Source organism: Melanerpes formicivorus, unplaced genomic scaffold (genome assembly GCF_026170545.1).
Source record: "Melanerpes formicivorus ecotype bairdi unplaced genomic scaffold, bMelFor1.0.p_v2 SCAF_2, whole genome shotgun sequence".
NCBI classification, from domain to species: domain Eukaryota; kingdom Metazoa; phylum Chordata; class Aves; order Piciformes; family Picidae; genus Melanerpes; species Melanerpes formicivorus.
The window spans coordinates 2,235,991-2,257,747 of NW_027142354.1; the positions used below are offsets into that span (position 1 = coordinate 2,235,991).

The window sequence follows — 21,757 nt, forward strand, 5'->3', positions numbered from 1 at the left end:
ACATTAATACAGCTTGTCTCTGGAGTGAATTATGTTCAAGGCATGAAGGGTGGCTGTAGCCAGGAGGGTGTTGGTCTTTTCTCCCAAGCAACCAGCACCAGAACAAGGGGACACAGTCTCAAGCTGCACCAGGGGAAGTTTAGGCTGGAGGTGAGGAGAAAGTTCTTCACTGAGAGAGTCGTTAGCCATTGGAATATGCTGCCCAGGGAGGTGGTGGAGTCACCATCCCTGGAGGTGTTGAAGAGGGGATTGGATGTGGTACTTGGTGCCATGGTTTAGTCATGAGGTCTGTGGTGACAGGTTGGACTTGATGATCTTTGAGGTCTCTTCCAACCTTGGTGATTCTGTGATTCTGTGAAATTTCACTCTTGGATGCCTCCATGCTTAAGCCTCAGTAAAAGCAAGGAGAGCTTCATATGTTTTCAGGCAGAAGTTGCCCAAGATGTTTTTATCCTCTCAGATATTTCCAGAAATTTGCCTGCAGACCGAACACCCATTCAGCTTTTTAACCACAATTGCTTCATTCATGAGTAAAATTAGAATTGAGGAGGAAAAAGCTTCTCAATTTCTGTCTATTTTTTCCCAACATTTGAGAGGTTTTGGTTTGTTGAGGGCTTATATTTGTTTTAGCAAAATAAAATGTTCCAATGTAACGAGAAACACATTTAAATCAGCTGTAGGAACTCTGAGTCACTGCCCACTTAAACCTCAGGCTTCCTCTGACAAAATCAGACTTTCTTCCCTGCTTTGTGCCAGTAAGGATGCTCTGAATACTGGTTTAAAACATTTTCCACACTGAGTCATAGAATCGCAGAATGCTGAGGGTTAGAAAGGACCTCTGGAGATCACCTAGTCCAACCTCTCTGCTAAAGCAGGTTCACCTGGATCAGATTGCAGGTTGAGAATGACCCTGGAGAAGGAGACTCCACAACCTGTCTGGGCAGCCTGTCCCAGTGCTCCAACACCCTCACATTAAAGCAGCTTTTCCTTATGTTTACATGGGACCTCTTGTGTTCTAGTTTGTGCCCATTGCCCCTTGTCCTGTCACTGGGCACCACCAAAAAGAGCTCAGTCTCATCATCACAGGGTGTGTTCTGTGGGATCCGGTATAGGTGATCCTGCTCTGGCAGAGGGGTTGGACTAGATGGTCTTTTGAAGTCCCTTTCAGCCCCTAAAGCTCTGTGATTCTGTGATCCTCTTGACACCTCCCCTTTAGAAATTTAAGGCATCAATAAGATCCCCTCTCAGTCCTTTCTAAGCCAAAGATTCTCAAGTCTCTCAGCCTTTCCCTTAAGAGGGCTGATCCAGTCCTTAAAAACGGACTTCATATTATTACTTCTTTTTCCATTGCTTAGTAATAAAGAAATAGGCTGGATGTGAGGAGGAAGTTCTTCACTGAGAGAGTTGTTAGCCATTGGAATGTGCTGCCCAGGGAGGTGGTGGAGTCACCATCCCTGGAGGTGTTCAAGAGGGGATTGGATGTGGCACTTGGAGCTATGGTTTAGTAGTCATGAGGTGTTGGGTGACAGGTTGGACTTGATGATCTTTGAGGTCTTTTCCAACCTTATTGATTCTATGTTTCCATGAAATAATGAATAACTTTCTTGAAATAAAGGAATATTTAGCACTTTGAGGAAGTAATAGAATACACAACTTTTCCTTCTGTGATTTTTTTACTCCTGTACTGTATGTGAAAACTATCAGGAAGCAGACATCTGAGGTCAGAACAGACTCCTGTGTCTCATTTATATTTTACAGTGATGTGCTTTTTGAATCCTTGCTTTTTTCCTCTCTTTTTTCTATGAAAAGAGATGTTTTGTGTGTAGGGAATGGAATTTCACCTGTCTTATGTCTGAGAAAATGGACAGAGCTGATATAGTTCTTCATTAAAGATTAGTAAAAGAACTCAGCTCCTCTTCCTAATAACTGTATTGGTGTGGTGAGGTCATCAAAATCACTTTCTTGCAAATAAATAGACTAGAAGAAAATCCAGAGAGTGTTGGAATGGGTCTTTGAAACATTTAATCATACAATTATCAGGGTTAGAAGGGACCTCAAGGAACATCTAGTTCCAACCCTTCTGCCACAGGCAGGAACTCTTCACACTAGATCAGTTTGCTCAGAGCCACATCCAGCCTGGCCTTAAAATCCTCCAGGGATGAGGCTTCTACCACCTCCCTGGGAAACCTATTCCAGTGTCTCACCACCCTCATGGTGAAGAACTGCTTCCTAACATCCAATCTGAATCTACCCACCTCTAATTTTGCTCCATTCCCCCTAGTCCTATCACTACCTGACACCCTAAAAAGTCCCTCCCCAGCTTTCTTGTAGGCCCCCTTCAGATACCTTCCAGCACAGTCCAGATTTAACTTGTAATAGGGGCTCCAGAACTGGATACATAACTCCAGGTGGGGTCTCACCAAAGTGGAGTAGAGGGGGATAATCACCTCTCTTGACCTGCTGGCCACACTTCTCTTGATGCAGCCCAGGATGTGATTGGCTTTCTGGGCTGCAAGTGCATACTGCTGGCTCATATTGAGCTTCTCATCCACCAGCACCCCCAAATCCTTTTCTTCAGGGCTGCTCTCGCGCCAGTCCCTGCCCAGCCTATATCAGTGCCTGGGATTGCCCCGACCCAGATGCAGGACCTTGCACTTGGTCTTGTTGACCCTCATGAGGTTGTCATGGGCCCACCTCTCCAGGCTGTCAAGGTCCTTCTGGATGAATCCTTTCCCTCCAGCCTATCAGCTGCACCACACAGCTTGGTGTCATCATATATAAATATCGTTATTTAAATATCATCTTTCAAATGTTATTCCTTATAACATTTGGAAACAGCAAATCAAGTAACATCTAGACATCCTAATGAATGCCTCACTATGCTGAGCCTTATAATAGAGACTCTGACTAGAAAAAACAGGCTTCAAAGGGAGGACTTGTTAGCTCCATGGATAGAGCTGAAGCAGCCTTAAGCTAAGCGTATTCCACAGTGTAGTTGAGCAACAAGCAAGGCAAAGCCTAGCAGTGACATTTATAGCAATCAGAGTTCTTATAATTTTCCACTTTGCCATCTCAGAGTGTGGAAGAACAGTTGGAAGCTTTACAAATGTGAATTCAGGCTATTTTAATACAACTTAATGACTATCTATCACCCATCACCCAGCAATCCTTCAGAATGATAGAGTCGTCGTAGGTGGCAGAATGATTATCAACCTAATTCCTTTGATCAGCGAATAAGATATGCTGTGGATTTTAAATTCAGCCCCTTGCTTATCTCTACACACTTCTTCCTGATGATTCAGTCTTCTCAGGCTCTGCAGCAATTCCTTTGGCATGCTGTTCACTCTTTGGGGCGTTCTCAAAGCAAATAGGAAGCTCAAAAGTGCTGAAAGCTGAATTCCTGCGTGACTGCTTTCCATGGATATCTTTGGTGTCATTTCTCCTGTTGTGAAATCTCCATGAGTTCCATAGAATGATGAAGGTACAACTTGTACTTTCCCCAGCTTGCCTGAAACAGCTATCAACACACTTGAACAGCGGATAGAAGCCCTTAAATCTCACTGTTTCCATTGTGAAGGAACAATTAATCTCCGCTAAAGGTACTGCTAGTGTTGCTGTTTGGAAACCATAGGGATGGGGAACTCCTAGCACAGTTTGTAGGTTAGAGCCAATTGGCAGTTTCTCTGAAGTTCTCCTTGGTTTTGCTGTCTACAGCTTATCTCAGCTGAATGCCCAGCTGGTTTTTCCATCATAGTATCATAGTATCATAGTATCATTTAGGGTTGGAAGGGACCACAAGGATCATCTAGTTCCAACCCCCCTGCCATGGGCAGGGACACCCCACACTACATCAGGCTGGACAGAGCCTCATCCAGCCTGCTCTTAAACACCTCCAGGGACGGGGTCTCGACCACCTCCCTGGACAACCCATTCCAGGGCTTCACCACTCTCATGGTGAAGAACCTCCTCCTCACATCTAGCCTGAATCTCCCCACCTCCAGCTTCATTCCATTCCCCCTAGTCCTATCACTACCTGAGATCCTGAGAAGTCCTTCCCCAGCCTTCCAGAGTTGTTCCCAACTTGGTGCATAGACAGAATTGTCCAGACCCTTGGTTTAGGGAACAGCAATCTGAGCGTGAATGTGGCTTCAAGCTTTTGACCTGGATCTACCCCTTTGATATTACTCCTCTTGTTTGAGGAGCTTATTTCTCTCCTATTCCAAGAGTTGGGTCCAAAGTAGGGCCATGAAAATGTTCAGGTGGCTGGAGCACCTCTCCTACAATGACAGGCTGAGGGAGCTGGGGTTATTCAGCCTGGAGAAGAGGAGGCTCCAGGGAGACCTAACAGGGACTTTCCAGTACCTGAAGGGGGCCTCCAAGAAGGCTACAGAGGGACTGTTTCCAAAGGCCTACAGTGACAGGAGAAAGGACAATGGTTTGAAGTTAGAGAAGAGGAGATTTAGGCTGGATGTTAGGAACAAGTTCTTTCCCATGAGGGTGGTGGAACACTGGAACAGGTTGTTCATGGAGGAGGTTGAGGCTCCATCCCTTGAGATACTGAAGCTCAGGCTTGACAAGGCTTCAAGCACAGTAATCTAGTGGAGGATGTCCCTGCTGACTGCAGGGGGGCTAGACTAGAAAGACCTTTGGAAGTCACTTCCAACCCAAAGCATCCTATCCTATCCTATCCTATCCTATCCTATCCTATCCTATCCTATCCTATCCTATCCTATCCTATCCTATCCTATCCTATCCTATCCTATCCTATCCTTTTCACTGATAATCCCAAAATTATCTTTCTGGTGTATGATGTTCACTGGTTTTAGTCCTGAACTGGTGGTGTAAACCCCACAAAACAGTTAATTATTTGTCTGTCCTGAGAGATGCTGCATACAGATTTGGTGCTGTGAGATAGTATGTCTCATTTTGTCCACAGTCATTTTGTGTAGGGTGGAAACCCAAACCTGCTTATTCTGTAGCACAACAGGCAGCAGAATACATACTGAAACAATCGACTTGGCAGTTTTCTAAACCTGAACTGTAAATTCCACATATCCCACTTAATCTGTCTAGCTTATAGTTTCATAGTTTCATAGTTTCATAGTTTCATTCAGGGTTGGAAGGGACCACAAGGATCATCTAGTTCCAACCCCCTGCCACGGGCAGGGACACCCCACACTAGATCAGCCTGGCCAGAGCCTCATCCAGCCTGCTCTTATACACCCCCAGGGACGGGGCCTCGACCACCTCCCTGGACAACCCATTCCAGGGTTTCACCACTCTCATGGTGAAGAACCTCCTCCTCACATCCAGCCTGAATCTCCCCACCTCCAGCTTCATTCCATTCCCCCTAGTCCTGTCACTACCTGAGATCCTGACAAGTCCTTCCCCAGCCTTCCTGTAGGCCCCCTTCAGATACTGGAAGGCCACAATTAGGTCACCTCAGAGCCTTCTCTTCTGCAGACTGAACAGCCCCAACTCCTTCAGTCTGTCCTCATAGCAGAGGTGCTCCAGCCCTCTGATCATCCTTGTGGCCCTTCTCTGGACACGTTCCAGCACCTCCACATCCCTCTTGTAATAGGGGCTCCAGAACTGGACACAGTACTCCAGGTGGGGTCTCACCAGGCCTGAGTAGAGGGGGAGGATCACCTCCCTCGACCTGCTGGCCACACTTCTCCTGATGCAGCCCAGGATCTGATTGGCTTTGCGGGCTGCAAGTGCACATTGAGAACTCATGTTGAGCTTTTTGTCCACCAGCACCCCCAAGTCTCTCTCCTCAGGGCTGCTTTCCAGCCAGTCACTGCCCAGCCTGTATTTGTGCCTGGGATTGCCTCGACCCAGATGCAGGACCCTGCACTTGCTCTTATTGAACTTCATGAGGTTGGCTTGTGCCCACCTCTCCAGCCTGTCAAGGTCCCTCTGGATGGATCCCTTCCCTCCAGCGTGTCTGCTGCACCACACAGCTTGGTGTCATCAGCAAACTTGCTGAGGGTGCACTCAATGCCACTTGCTTGCATAACATCCTTAACGTGCAACTGGTTCTTTTCCTTCTTCATTTGTAACAAAACCTGGATATTTTACCTGAAATTCTACCCCATCTAAAAAGAGCAGAGGATGTCACAACAGTGTAATGCCTTGAAAGAGAAGTGAAATACTGACAGGAGCACTAACTCACTCATAAACAAGCACTTCCTTTCAGTTCAGATTGTTTTGGAGAATGCACAGCTGATTGCCTAGCAGAATATTGCTTTGTGCCTGGTTTCACAGAGACGTGAGAGCTGTGCAGCTGCTCTTGCAGTCACTCACTGCAGAACTTCTGAACCTGCAGTCCCATTTTAGCTTGGCTGGATCAAGTGCTGAGATGACAGGATACAAAGCTCTGTGGAATGGAATGGAATGGAATGGAAATAGGATAGGATAGGATAGGGTAGGGTAGGGTAGGGTAGGGTAGGGTAGAGTAGAGTAGAATAGAATAGAATAGAATAGAATAGAATAGAATAGAATAGAATAGAATAGAATAGAATAGAATAGAATAGAATAGAATAGAATAGAATAGAATTAACCAGGTTGGAAGAAACCTTTGAGACCATTGAGTCCAACCTATCACCCAACACCATCTAACCAACTAAACCATGGCACCAAGCACCCCATCCAGTCTCTTCCTAAACCAGTGATGGTGACTCCACCACCTCCCTGGGCAGCCCATTCCAATGGCTAATCACTCTTTCTATGAAGAACTTCTTCCTAACATCCAGCCTAAACCAGCACAGTTAGGTTGCAGAGAGAGGGTACAAGCAGCCCCTGCAGCCCAGCCCCAGCAGGAATCACAGATACATTCAGGTTGGGCAAGACCCTCAGGATCACCAAGTCCAACCAAGAACCATACTCTACAAAGTTCACCCCTAAACCACATCCCCAAGCACCACATACAAACCACCTTGAAACACATCCAGGCTTGGTGACTCAACCACCTCCCTGACAGCACATTCCAGTGCCTGACCAGACTGTGAAAAATACTTTCCTAATGTCCAGTCTAAACTTACCCAGTGGCAGCTTGAGGCTGTTCCCTCTTGTTCTATCACTAATTACCTGGGAGAAGAGACCAGCACCAACCTCTCTACAACATGTTTTCATGTAGTTATAGAGAGCAATGAGGTCTCCCCTCAGCCTCCTCTTTGCCAAACTAACCATCCCCAGCATCCTTCAGTTGCTCTTCATCAGATTTATTCTCCAAGCCCTTCCCCAGCTTTGTTGCCCTCCTCTGCACTGGCTCCAGCAACTCCACATCTCTCCTGTATTGAGGCGCCCAAAACTGGTCAAGGTGCAGCCTCACCAGAGCTGAGTACAAGCCCTTTCTGAGGGCAGGGTGGGCAACAGGTGGTCACTGGGTGGGTAAGCTGGCACTGCCGCTGCCAGACCCAGCACTGGTGCTTTCCTGTGGGCTGCTGTAACAGTTCCTGGAAAGAGATACTCTGATTGGCATGGGGCAGGTCTTGATTGTCCCCTCAGGGACAGGTTTCAGAATCACAGAATGTTAGGGGCTGGAAGGGACCTTGAGAGATCATCCAGTCCAAGCCTCCTGCCACAGCAGGATCACCTAGACCGGAACTCATCCGGATGGGTCTTGAATATCTCCAGAGAGGGAGACTCCACAACCTATTGGTTTTAACATTAGTTGAAGATTAATATGTCTTCAGTGTATGGCATGGTATAGGCTACAGTGGCGTAGCAGGGCAACAGAGCTGGTGCTGATGAGGAGAGCTTGGTTGTCATGGTCCTCCTGGCTGCATGCCATGGGAGAAGTTAGCCTGCAGGTGACTGTGTGCTAGCAGGAGCTCCCTCTTGCTCATCATTTAGAGAGCTCAGCTGTCTTTACAGATCTGGCCCAGGCACCATGGTGGGCATGGCGCCAGGGGAGGTTTAGACTCGAGGTGAGGAGGAAGTTCTTCACCGAGCGAGTCATTCGGCATTGGAACGGTTTGCCCAGGGAGGTGGTTGAGTCATCGACCCTGGAGGTGTTCAGGGGGAGATTGGATGTGGCACTTGGTGCCATGGTCTAGTCATGGGGTCTGTGTTGACAGGTTGGACTCGATGATCCTCGAGGTCCTTTCCAATCTAAGTGATACTGTGATACTGTGATACTGTGATACTGTAGCTGTCCATGGGTGGTGAGATGAGCACGTGAAGGGCCTATGCTCAAGGACCATTTCTCAGGCTTCCCCTTTTGCCAGTAGCTCTACACCAGGCAAAGCTTCTGTCAGGCACAAGAAGGTACAAAGAGGGGCTGAAGTTGATGGCTTCCTTTGACCTGGAGAAGGAGGGCTAAGGGGTAACTAAGGGCATCCTTCCACTCTCTTAAGGGGGTTTGTAAAGAAGACAGGGACAGATTTCCCAGGGGGACACAGAGAAAGGACAAGAAACAATGGGCTCAAGTGGTACCACAGGAAATGATGGTGGGATGTAAGGAAAAGATTTGTCACGGTAAGAGCACTTAAGGCATGCAATAGGTTGCCCAGAGAGGTTGTGGAACTTCGGCATGCTCAAGCAAGACTGAGCACCCTCATGTGGCTTTGAGTTCTTGCTTTGAGCTGGCTTGGGACTTGATGGCTCCTGAATGTCATTCCCTTCCAATCTCAACTAACTTATGACTGTTTGGTTCTAAGAAGATGTCCATGAGAGGAAAATGTGGGGATGCACTGCATAATTCACTCTGCAATGTGCAGTACAAAGATTCCCTCTGGCAGTAACAGAACTATTCAGAGGGTGTGGTGGCAAACCAATTTATGTAACCCCCTTTTATCTCTTCCATTGTAGCAGCTTCCTCTTCATTTCCTGAGACATTTTGCACTGGATTGTGAATTCGTTTCACTCCTCCCTTTGTTATGAAGTAATGTAAATTCTTCTGACTTTAAAGGCATATTTCAAGATCATTTGATTGAAAGATTTCTGCAGGAAGGAGAGGAGTTAGGTAGAGGAGCAGTTGGTAGAATGGGTCTATTGCTTGGTAGTCTTCACTGGAATGTTTCTGATTACAGCTTGGTGACTCTGTTCTTAAACTTTATTCTCAACACTTTGTGAGAGAAATTAGCATCTATTGCTGGAGCGTGTCCAGAGAGGGGCAACAAGGCTGGTGAGGGGTTTGGAACACCAGCCCTATGTGGAGACGCTGAGGGAGCTGGGGCTGCTTAGCCTGGAGAAAAGGAGACTCAGGGGTGACCTTATTGCTCTCTACAACTACCTTTAAGGAGGTTGTAGACAGGCAGAGGTTGGTCTCTTCTCCCAGGCAAGCAGCACCAGAACAAGAGGACACAGTCTCAGGCTGCACCAGGGGAGGTTTAGGCTGCATGTTAGCAAGAAATTCTACTCAGAGAGAATGATTGCCCATTGGAATGTGCTGTCCAGGGAGGTGGTGGAGTCACCATCATTGGAGGTGCTCAGGAGGAGACTTGATGGGGTGCTTGGTGCCATAGTTTAGTTCATTAGGTTGTGTTGGGTGATGGGTTGGACGCAATATCGAAGGTCTCTTCCAACCTGGTTTGTTCTATTCTATTCTATTTGCACAACCCAAAAGCCATGCCCAGGATAAAAGAGCATTTTTGTGTAGTGCTCTTTTAACTGCTTCTCACATTAGGATCATCTGCCAGGCAGAGAGGGACCTGGGGGTGCTGGTTGATGGTAGGATGAACATGAGCCTGCAGTGTGCCCAGGTGGACAGGAGGGCCAATGGCATCCTGGCCTGCATTAAGAACAGTGTGGCCAACAGGAGCAGGGAGGTCATTCTGCCCCTGTACACTGCACTGGTTAGGCCACACCTCGAGTCCTGTGTCCAGTTCTGGGCCCCTCAGTTTAGGAAGGAGGTTGACTTGCTGGAACGAGTCCAGAGAAGGGCAACGAAGTTAGTGAGGGGCTTGGAACACAAACCCTATGAGGAGAGACTGAGGGAGCTGGGGCTGCTTAGCCTGGAGAGGAGGAGACTCAGGGGTGACCTTATTGCTCTCTACAACTACCTGAAGGGGGGTTGTAAACAGGCAGAGGTTGGTCTCTTCTCCCAGGCAGCCAGCACCAGAACAAGAGGACACAGTCTCAGGCTGCGCCAGGGGAAGTTCAGGCTGGAGGTCAGGAGGAAGTTTTACACAGAGAGAGTGATTGCCCATTGGAATGGACTGTCTGGGGAGGTGGTGGAGTCACCGTCACTGGAGGTGTTCAGGAGGAGACTTGACAGGGTGCTTGGTGCCATGGGTTAGCTGATTAGGTGGTGTTGGATGATAGGTTGGACTTGATGATCTTGAAGGTCTCTTCCAACCTGGTTTATTCTATTCTATTCTATTCTATTCTATCTCAGGAGGCACAGAAACCTTGCAGAAGGATTGTGAGTTTCTCACCATTGTGGTGCAGAAAAGGTTTCTGCTTTCCAGACGTTCTGTTCTTTATGTTGTCCTTTCAGGATGGTTGCTCAACTGTGTGCTGCGCTGTGTTGGTATTGCTGAGGGTCGTTCACATTAAGTGAGATAATTTCTGTGGAAAAAAAACAATTCAGACTTCAGTGCAGGATTTGGAAGAAGCTGCTGTTTAAAGCCTTGGGGCAAGGGAAAAGAATGAGATGAGTGTGGAGGGGAAAGAGAGAGAATTAACTCAGGAAAAGGTGGAAGATCTGAACGAAATGTATTTTGGGAAGCAAAATACATTGAAGCTTTGAAGCACAATGCAAGAAAGAGATGAGTGGAGTAAAAAGAGAGAGAATTAACTCAGGAGAAAGTGGAAGATCTGAAAGAAATTTATTTTGGGGGAAAAAAAGCTTTAAAGCACAATGAAAGAATAAGGTGAGTGGAGCACAAAGAGAGAGAATTAACTCAGGAGAAGGTGGAAGATCTGAAAGAAATGTATTTTGGGAAGTAAAAAAGCTTTGAAGCACAATGCAAGAATGAGGTGAGTGGAGTAAAAAGAGAGAATTAACTCAGGAGGTGGTGGAAGATCTGAAAGAAATGTATTTTGGGAAGAAAAAAAGCTTTGCAGCACAGTGCAAGTGTTTATATTCAGACACTTACTGACATACTTACAGTATCACAGTATCACTAAGGTTGGAAGAGACCTCAGAGATCATCTAGTCCAACCTGTCACCACAGACCTCAGGACTAGACCATGGCACCAAGTGCCACATCCAATCCCCTCTTGAACACCTCCAGGGACGGTGACTCCACCACCTCCCTGGGCAGCACATTCCAATGACGAATGACTCGCTCGGTGAAGAACTTTCTCCTCACCTCGAGTCTAAACCTCCCCTGGTGCAGCTTGAGACTGTCTCCCCTTGTTCTGGTACTGGTTGCTTGGGAGAAGAGACCAACCCCTTCCTGGCTACAACCACCTTTCAGGTAGTTGTAGAGGGCAAAGTTTCCTTTCTCTAGCTAAATAGCAAAGGCTATTTGATAGTCACTATTTGATACCACCAGTGGTGTAACTGGATTTGTTTTAATGAAGTTACAACTTGTCTAATATGGGCAAGTACATGCAGCTCAGCACAGGAATGTTGTGTTAGTCTAAGCACCCAGGTGCTCCTTGAGACATTGCAGAACAGCAGGTCAGGTCAGGAGCCTGAACCAACTGCGGCCATCGGAAAGCTGCTGACATTCAAAGTTCAATTAGTTATACAAAAGAGTACCCAGTATCAACTCCTCCTTTAAAAACAAAGGTAGCAATTGAGTTAGTTTGTAAACACATTCATGTTTGGTCTTGTTTGTTTGTTTTTTAAGGGGATGATGTAGTCTTTGAAGATGAAATTGAAGCGTTGCAAGTGCAAGTGGACAAACTTACTGCTATGGGGGTGAACAAGATAATTGCCCTCGGACACTCTGGTTTTACTGTGGACAAGAATATTGCCCAGAAGGTGAAAGGAGTGGATGTTGTCATTGGAGGACACACCAACACATTTCTCTATACAGGTATTTTACTTCCTACTGAAATGTTGCTTCTAAAGCGTCTCTGAAACGGATTGTTGTCGTTTTAAACTCAAGAGGACTTTCACAAATGTGGTTTACTGCCGGCTCTGCTGGGTCAGGTTCATAGCTGGCCACCTATCTGTAACTGCCATGGTGGAACTTAATACAGCCTGTGAGCAAGGAGTGCCCTAACTCACTGAAATGCTCCCTAGTGCCGTGGATGCTCATGGTGATGTATTCAGAGTGTGACAGAGGAACAAAGGCAGCAACACTCCTAAATTCCTGCCAAACCTATTGTACTTGCTTCAAGTTCACACATATAAAGGAATAAAAAAGATGTCTACATTTCAGTTTGTATATGCCTTAACATATGAGGCTTCAAAGGTGGCACAAGGGTTATCATAGTATCGTAGTATCAGTCAGGGATGGAAGGGACCACAAGGATCATCTAGTTCCAACCCCCCTGCCATGGGCAGAGACACCCCACACTACATCAGGCTGGCCAAAGCCTCGTCCAGCCTGCTCTTAAACACCTCCAGGGATAGGGCCTCAACCACCTCCCTGGACAACCCATTCCAGGGCTTCACAACTCTCATGGTGAAGAACTTCCTCCTCACGTCCAGCCTGAATCTTCATTCCATTCCCCCTAGTCCTATCACTACCTGAGATTCTGAGAAGTCCTTCCCCAGCCTTCCTGTAGGCCCCCTTCAGATATTGGAAGGCCACAATTAGGTCACCTGGGAGCCTTCTCTTCCCCAGACTGAACAGCCCGGTTAATTTTCCGTAGAATGTGATTCTGTATTCATAGGTCAGTCGTATGAGACTTCAAAAGTGGTCCCAGAGTTGATTTTCCACAGAATGTGATTCTGTATTCACAGGTCTCTCTTATCCCTGCCACTAAAATATTTTCCCCATGTTTCCTCTGTCTTTTTCAGTCCTTCTTTTAATCTCTCACTTTATTCTTCTTTGCCCTAGAGATAAACATCATTCCAGAGGTAAGTGTTGATCTGATTTCCTCAGCAGCTGTTCTGCTTTATGTAGAACCTGCCACCAGCAGCTTCTCCAGGGCTGCTGCCTTCCCTGTGCTAAAGCATGATGACACAAGTAAAAGAATAAACAAAAGAATGAACCATTTATTTAGAATAAACCAAACCAGGTTGGAAGAGACCTTCAAGATCATCAAGTTCAACCTATCAACCAATCCAACCCACCTAAATAAATAAACCATGGTACCAAGCACCCCATCAAGTCTCCTCCTGAACACCTCCAATGATGGTGACTCCACCACCTGCCCAGGCAGCCCATTCCAATGGGCAATCACTCTCTCTGTATAGAACTTCTTCCTAACATCCAACCTAAACCTCCCCGACACAGCCTGAGACTGTGAAAAGGGGTTTGGTTTGGTTTTGTTTTCAACCACCAAAAGTAGCTCATTAAATCTGCCAGAAACTTCATCAACTGCTTGAGTGTATAACAGGAACTCTCAGTAGCTGTCAGCAAAATTTCTCTTGTGCCCCAGTCCCAGGGGTAGCACCATGTGCCCTAGGAACTTAGCCACTGAAAGGTTTTGCACTATTTCATCCTCTCCTTTTCCTACTCACCTCCTCTCACATTTTCATGCTTTCTTCCTCTCATCTGGCCTCTCGCCTTTTACTGTCCCCCTTGTTAAAGACAAATAATTGCATGCTGCAGTTACACATTAAAGAGCTCAGAATCTCCCTTGAAGTTGGCCTCAAGGAATAATTAATGACACATAGATTTGGCATACCTGTGAGTCAGAGGCTGCAAACACTTAGGGCCACGAGGATGATCAGAGGGCTGGAGCACCTCTCCTATGAGGACAGACTGAAGGAGTTGGGGCTGTTCAGTCTGCAGAAGAGAAGGCTGCGAGGTGACCTAATTGTGGCCTTCCAGTATCTGAAGGGGGCCTACAGGAAGGCTGGGGAGGGACTTGTCAGGATCTCAGGCAGTGATAGGACTAGGGGGAATGGAATGAAGCTGGAGGTGGGGAGATTCAGGCTGGAGGTGAGGAGGAAGTTCTTCACCATGAGAGTGGTGAAGCCCTGGAATGGGTTGTCCAGGGAGGTGGTTGAGGCCCACCTGGAGGTGTTTAAGCCCAGGCTGGCTGAGGCTCTGGCCAGGCTGATGTAGTGTGGGGTGTCCCTGCCCATGTCAGGGGGTTTGGAACTAGATGATCCTTGTGGTCCCTTCCAACCCTGACTGATACTATGATACTATGATACTTAGCACAGGGATGCAGCTGAGAAGTGGCCAAACTGGAAGAGACAACGGGACTGACCATGTCAAAGTCTTGTCTCCAAGAGTGACCGAGTGAGGATGGACAAGCCTGTGGATGGAGATGCAGTACACAGACCTGTTCCTGTCTCCCACCAGCTTGCAGCTCAGGGACTTCCCAAGCCAGTAGTGTCTTGGTATTTCCTAGTTCCCACTGGAGCTTCTCTTCTGTGAACCTGCCCCATCTCCCCTTGAGCCTTTTGCCTTCACTACAGCTGGTGCAGAGCATTCCAGTGCTCACCTGCGCATCCCACAAAGACTTTGGTCTTTTGTCTCTGTGCAGCCTGCTGCCCACTGACAGCATCTATCAGCAGCAATATAAAATTAAGTGTTCCAAGTGTACATTCCTTGTGAGTTTACACAGCAAAATCCAGACTGAGAGAGTGGAGAGTTTGTACCTCAATCGGATGAGTTGTCGTTAAGATGTCAGAGGTCATGCCCTGTCTAGATCTGCAGGAGCTCCTGTGCACATCTGCTGTCATTCCTGCTGTCAGAGCAGACTATGGGTGGGCCACTCAGTGGATAAATACTTGGATGGTTGCACTCCAAGAGTCAATGGCTCGAAGTCTATGTGGAGATGAGTGATGAATGGTGCTCCTCAGGGGTTGGTGCTGTTTAACACAGACACTGGGGTCAAGTGCACCCTCAGCAGGTTTGCTGATGACACCAACCTGTGTGATGCAGTTGACATACTGGAGGGAGGGGATGCCATCCAGAGGGATCCAGGGTTGAGAGATGTGGCAATGCCAGTCTCATGAAGTTCAACAAAGCCAAGTTCCTGCACCTGTGTCAGGGCAATGCCAAACACAGGCATGGGCTGGGCAGAGTATGAATAGAGAGCAGTCCTGAGGAGAAGGACTTGGGGGTCCTGGTTGGTGAGAAACAAAATGAGCTGGTAATGTGTGCTTGAAGCCCATAGTGTCAGTCATGTCCTGGGCTGCATTAAAAGGAGCATGGCCACCTGGTCAAGGAAGGTGATTCTCCTCCTGTACTCCACTCTTGTGAGACCCCACCTGGAGTACTGTGTCCAGCTCTTGGGCCCCAACACCAGAAGGCTGTGGAACTGTTAGACTGGGTCTAGAGGAGGGCCATGAAGATGATCAGAGTTGGGGTTGTTGAGCCTGAACAAGAGAAGGCTCCAGGGAGACCTTTTAGCAGCTTTTCAGTATTTGAAAGGGCCCTACAAGATAGCTGGAGAATGGAATGGAATGGAATGGAATGGAATGGAATGGAATGGAATGGAATGGAATGGAATGGAATGGAATGGAATGGAATGGAATGGAATGGAATGGAATGGAATGGAATGGAATGGAATGGAATGGAATGGAATCGAATGGAATGGACCAGGTTGCAAATTACTTTTTACAAAGGCCTGTAATGACAGGATGAGAAACAATGGCTTCAAACTGGAAGAGGCTCAATTTAGGTTAGACATTAGGAAGAAATTCTTCACCATGAGGGTTCTGAGACATTGGAACAAGTTGCCCAGAGATGACATGGAGGCTCCTATTCTGGAAGCATTCAGAGACAGGCTGGATGGGGACTTGAGCAACTTGGTTTAGTAGAATATAGAATATAGAATACAGAATATACCAGGTTGGAAGAGACCTTCAAGATCATTGCGTCCAACCCTTCATCCCTGCCCCTGTCAGGGAAGTTGTTTGAACTGGATGCTCTTTAAGGTCCCTTCCAGCCCAAATTGCTCTGTGTCACAGTGATTATTAGTCCTGCAAGAGCATATCAGGATTGGAAAATGTTTCTTCAGAAAGCAAGGCTCTGGACAAGCGCTTAACCACCTGCAGCTGATGCAAGCCAAAAGGATGACTAGAAAGCATAACTTTCTCTTCCAAATGCTCTGTAATTCAAGGACTGCACAAGGGCAAGAGACCATAACTGAGTCAGTTCCAAAAAACCCCAAAGACACTTTTGCTCAGATAAATCCTGCAGGGCTCTCATTACCTACAGGATTTCTTGAAGTGCTCTCAAAATAAATGGGGTGGATTAGAAGGGCTGTGACCAGCAGGTCGAGAGAGGTTCTCCTCCCCCTCTACTCTGCACTGGTGAGGCCACATCTGGAATATTGTGTCCAGTTCTGGGCCTCTCAATTCAAGAAAGACCTCAGGGAACTGCTTGAAAGAGTCCAGCACAGAGCCATGAGTATAATGAAGGGAGTGGAACATCTTCTGTATGTGGAGAGACTGAGGGAGCTGAGGCTCTTTAGCTTAGAGAAGAGGAGACTGAGAGGTGACCTCATCAATGTTTATGAATCTGTGAAGGGTGAGTGCCAAGAGGTTGGAGCCAGGCTCTTGTTGGTGCTGCCCAATGACAGGACAAGGGCAATTGGTGGAAGTTAAGGCAGAGGAAGTTTCACATAAACATGAGGAAAAAAATTTTCACTGTGAGAGTGACAGAGCACTGGAACAGGCTGCCCAGGGATGTTGTGGAGTCTCCCTCCCTCGAGATATCCAAAACCCAAGTGGATGTGTTCCTGTGGGATCTGGTCTAGGTGATCCTATTCTGACAAGGGGGCTGGACTGGATGATCTTTCAAGGTCCCTTCCAGCCCCTGAAGTTCTGTGTCTTTGTGATAAATACTGAATATTGAAGGAGCATCATCAAGAAACTGACTGTGAACCAGGCTGGTACTAGGGAAAACTGCTTCTCTGCTAAGTTTGCTTCAGCTTGTGTTTTGTTACAGCCATTCCCCCTGCAGAAGCAGAGGGCTTAGAGATAAATATAAATCATATTGGAGTTCTAGGAGGAACATTTGTCATGCTGCTTATCCCAGGATTTCACGTTACATAAACAACTGTAAATAGAAGGAAACAAGTTGTTCTGTGAGCAGTGGAAGTGAGGAGTCTGCTTTCCTCCGGATCCACGTCCTCCGCACCCGCTCCCCCCACCCCACCAGCACCTCAGCTCTCACCAGTACATGAATAGGAAATGCTTTTGCAGAGGGGCTCTGCAAGGGGGTCTGCTGTGCAGCACATGAAGCCTTTCAGAGCTGCCTGATCTTGGTCTTTGCCTGCAGTGGGGTAGAAATACTCAGAGTACTGGGGAGTGATACTGCTTAGTATGGTCAAGGAGACAGGGAGAAGGTGACACCCTGGAGACAAGTGCTGTGCTGTGTAGTTTTCCTTGCTGCTTTCTTCACCTGTGTGGTGTCTAAGTCCTGCAGCAGCCCTATTGAGTTGACATCTCTTTTCTCTGCAGATGCCTTACTTTAATCTGTTACCAAGTCCTGCATCTAATCACCCTCCAAATTTGCAGATTGATAAGAGTCTGCAGTCAATGACTACATAACCACAGTGCTAATGGAGTTTGCTTCCACAGGGGGTTTGCAGCCTGACTGAAATTCTGGAGGATGTCCTGGCTTTGCTGGGACAAAATCCCAGGCCAGACATGAGCTGCAGCCCATTATCAGTTGTGACCCAGCCAGGACACCTGACTGAAGCTGGCTCAGAGGTGTATCCCATAACATGAGCATCACACAGTACAAAGGAGGAACTTTGCTGAGGAGAGGGTAGTCTCCTGATAGGGCCTCATTCTTGGGTTCTTCCTCATCCTGCTCCTCTTCCTGCTCTTCTTCCTGCTTTTGAGGACTGTGTTCCTGGATATTGTGGCTGCTGCACTATTGCTGAGCTGAGTATAGCTTTATAACTGGTGTTCCCCAGGGCTCAGCTAGGGCAAGTTTAACAAGTGCTGGGTCTTGCACTTGGGTCACAACAACCCCATGCAATGCTACAGGCTTGGGGCAGAGTGACTGGAAAGCTGTGCAGCAGAAAAGGGCCTGAGGGTGCTGGCTGACAGCTGGCTGAACTTGATCCAGTAGTGTGCCCAGGTGTCCAAGGAGGCCAGCAACATCTTGGCCTGCATCGCCAGTAGTGTGGCCAGCAGGAGCAGGAAAGTGATCATGCAACTGTACTTGGAGCTGGTGAGGATGCACCTTGAATGCTGCCTTCAGTTTTGGGGATATGTCTACAATAAAGCCATTGAGCTGCTGGGGTGTGTCCAGGATACAAAATGAAGGTGGTGAGGGGTTTAGAGAATAGGTCTTATGAGAAGTGGCTGAGGGAACTGGGATTGTTTAGCCTGGAGAAGGGGAGGCTGAGGGGAGACCTCAGTGGTTGAGTCACCACCCCTGGATGTATTGAAAAGCTGTGTAGATGTGGTGCTTAGGGATGTGGCTTTGCAGTAGACTTGGTAGAGCAGGGTTAATGGTTGGATTCAATGATCTTGAAGGTCTTTTACAACCTAAACAATTCTCATTTGTCCAGTTCTGGGCCCCTCAGTTTAGGAAAGATGTTAAGATGCTGGAACGTGTCCAGAGAAAGGCAACACAGCTGGGGAGGGGTTTGGAGCACAAGCCCTATGAGGAGAGGCTGAGGGAGCTGGGGTTGCTTAGCCTGCAGAAGAGGAGGCTCAGGGGAGACCTTATTGCTGTCTACAACTACCTGAAGGGAGGTTGTAGCCAAGTGGGGGTTGGTCTCTTCTCCCAGGCAAGCAGCACCAGAACAAGAGGACAGTCTCAAGCTACACCAGGGGAGGTTTAGGCTGGATGTTAGGAAGAGGTTCCTCATAGAAAGATTGATTTGCCATTGGAATGGGCTGCCCAGGGAGGTGGTGGAGTCACCATCACTGGAGGTGTTTAGGAGGAGACTGGATGGGGTGCTTAGTGCCATGGTTTAGTTGATTAGATGGTGTTGGGTGATAGGTTGGACTTGATGATCTCAAAGGTCTCTTCCAACTTGGTTAATTCTACTCTATTTCTTCTTCTCTATTTCCATTCTATTTCCATTCTATTTCTATTCTATTTCCATTCCATTTCCATTCTATTTCCATTCCATCCCATCCCATCCCATCCCATCCCATCCTATCCTATCCTATCCTATCCTATCCTATCCTATCCTATCCCATCCCATCCCATCCCATCCTATCCTATCCTATCCTATCCTATCCTATCCTATCCTATCCTATCCTATCCTATCCTATCCCTATGATTTTTCTCATACCTGGGGCTAAACTCTAGCACTAGTTACTCTACCAACTGAGAAAAGGAAGCAGTGAAAGGAGAAACAAAGCTTCCTGCTGAAATGAAAAGACATTTACCAAAACAGGCAAACTGCTACCAATGTCATGGAATCAAAGCATGTAGACAAGGCTACATTTGGTATAGTAAAAAAAAAACCCTCAACATTAAAATGCACAAATGTGAGCACAGAGTCACAGAGCTGCTTGTAGGTATTATCCCTTAGAATCATTTATACTTTTTTTTGTACTAAAAAATCCTGTGTATACTTTACTGACATTCTCATTTTTCATCTGATGCAGAATAATGCAGGGTGAAGGCTTAACAACAATCTCTGCAGCCAGAGGCTGGCATGTGCTCGCTGCTGAGAGGTTGAGATGGGAATAATTGGGATGAAATGTTCCATTGTTGTTAATGTGACATGACCTCATGGAGGAGTGTGCTGTCCCAACTTAAAGAAACACTGGGGCAGTTATCAGAGCTCATGTCCTGAAAACAACACTGTCACTCATGAAATGACATCGGGCTGGATGATCTTTCGAGGCCCCTTCCCAACCCCTTACGCTCTGTGATTCTGTGTCAATAATCAGATCACAGAATCATGGAATGCTCTGGGTTGGAAGGGACCTCCAAAGGTCACTTAGTCCAGCCCCCTCTGGAGGGACATCCTCAGAACTGTGTCCAGTTCTGGGCCCCTCAATTTAGGAAGGATGTTGACTTGCTGGAACGAGTCCAGAGAAGAGCAACAAAGTTGGTGAGGGGTTTGGAACACAGCCCTATGAGGAGAGGCTGAGGGAGCTGGGGTTGCTCAGCCTGGAGAAGAGGACACTCAGGGGTGACCTTATCACTCTCTACAACTACCTGAAGGGAGGTTGTAGACAGGCAGAGGTTGGTCTCTTCTCCCAGGCAGCCAGTACCGGAACAAGAGGACACAGTCTCAGGCTGCACCAGGGGAGGTTCAGGTTGGATGTTAGGAAGAAGTTCTACACAGAGAGAGAGATTGCCCATTGGAATGGGCTGCCTGGGGAGGTGGTGGAGTCGCCATCATTGGAGGTGTTCAGAAGGAGACTTGATGGGGTGCTTGGTGCCATGGGTTAGCTGTTTGGGTGGGTTGGATTGGTTGATGGGTTGGACACGATGATCTTGAAGGTCTCTTCCAACCTGGTTTGGTTTATTCTAATAAAGGTTTATTTATTCTAATTAGATCAGGCTGCCCTGAGCCCTGTCAAGCCTCACTTTGAATATGTCCAGGGATGGGGCCCAAATCACCTCCCTGGGCAACCTGTTCCAGTGTTCCACTACCCTTATGGTAAAGAACCTGTTCCTAACAGAATACAGAATTAACCAGGTTGGAAAAGACCTTTGAGATCATCAAGTCCAACTTATCACTCAACACCATCTAATCAACTAAACCATGGCACCAAGTGCCTCATCCAGTCTCTTTTTAAACACTTTCAGGGATGGTGACTCCACCACCTCCTTGGGCAGCACATTCCATATGGTCAGTCTCTTTCTGGGAAGAACTTCTTCCTAACATCCAGCCTAAACCTCTCCTGGCACAGCTTGAGAGTGTGTCCTCTTGTTCTGTCACAGGTTGCCTGAGAGCAAGGTCTCCCCTGAGCCTCCTCTTCTCCAGGCTAAGGAACCCCAGCTCCCTCAGCCTTTCCTCACAGGACTGTGCTCCAAACCCCTCCCCAGCTTTGTTGCCCTTCTCTGGACACGTTCCAGCAGCTCAATATCTTTCTTAAACTGAGGAGCCCAGAACTGGACACAGCACTCAAGGTGTGGCCTGACCAGTGCTGAGTACAGAGGCACAATGACCTCCCTGCTCCTGCTAGCTGCTCTATTCCTGATCCAGGCCAGGATGCCATTGGCCTTCTTGGCCACCTGGGCACACTGCTGGCTCATCCAATCTAAATCTGCTCTTCTCTAGTTTGTAGCTATTGCCCCTCATCCAATCACTTTGCAAACAGTCTCTCTCTGTCCCTCTTGTGGGCATGTATTCTTGCTATCCAATACACCCATTGCTGCCTCTGCTGAATATCCTGTTTGGGTTCTTAAGGCTGAGAAACCTTTGCAATGTCATTCCAATAATTCCTTGAGGGTCATATGAGCTGAAGACCTGCCTTGCATTCTTGTTTTACACAGGCACCCCGCCCTCCACTGAACAGCCAGCTGGCCCCTACCCATTCCTGGTTGACTCGGATGACGGGAGGAAGGTGCCAGTTGTTCAAGCTTATGCTTATGGAAAATATCTTGGTTACTTAAATGTTACATTTGACAAGAAAGGAAATGTAGTTGAAGCAGTTGGAAACCCCATTCTGCTGGACAGCAGTGTTCCTGAAGGTATGTGGAGCAGTCGTTTGGATTTGCCTGCAGCGCTCTGCTGCAGTTCAAGCGTTGCTATGTGAAATGCACGGCACAGTGTCACAGAGGAAACCACTTTTCTTCCAGAGCTTGCACTTCTCTTTGGTGAAGGGTTTAGGATGTGTCACTGCTGC

The 21,757-nt window shown here is 47.4% G+C and overlaps 1 protein-coding gene across 1 annotated transcript in view; it reads left to right on the forward strand.

Annotated features, from left to right (window-relative positions):
• The window catches only part of NT5E (5'-nucleotidase ecto), a 46,441-nt gene that overhangs the window by 8,420 nt on the left and 16,264 nt on the right, over positions 1-21,757 (forward strand). Inside the window, exons 3-4 of the mRNA XM_068149068.1 lie at positions 11,748-11,936; positions 21,405-21,602. Of these exons, the coding sequence (XP_068005169.1) occupies positions 11,748-11,936; positions 21,405-21,602 (387 nt within the window). The remainder of the gene's footprint in view (positions 1-11,747; positions 11,937-21,404; positions 21,603-21,757) is intronic.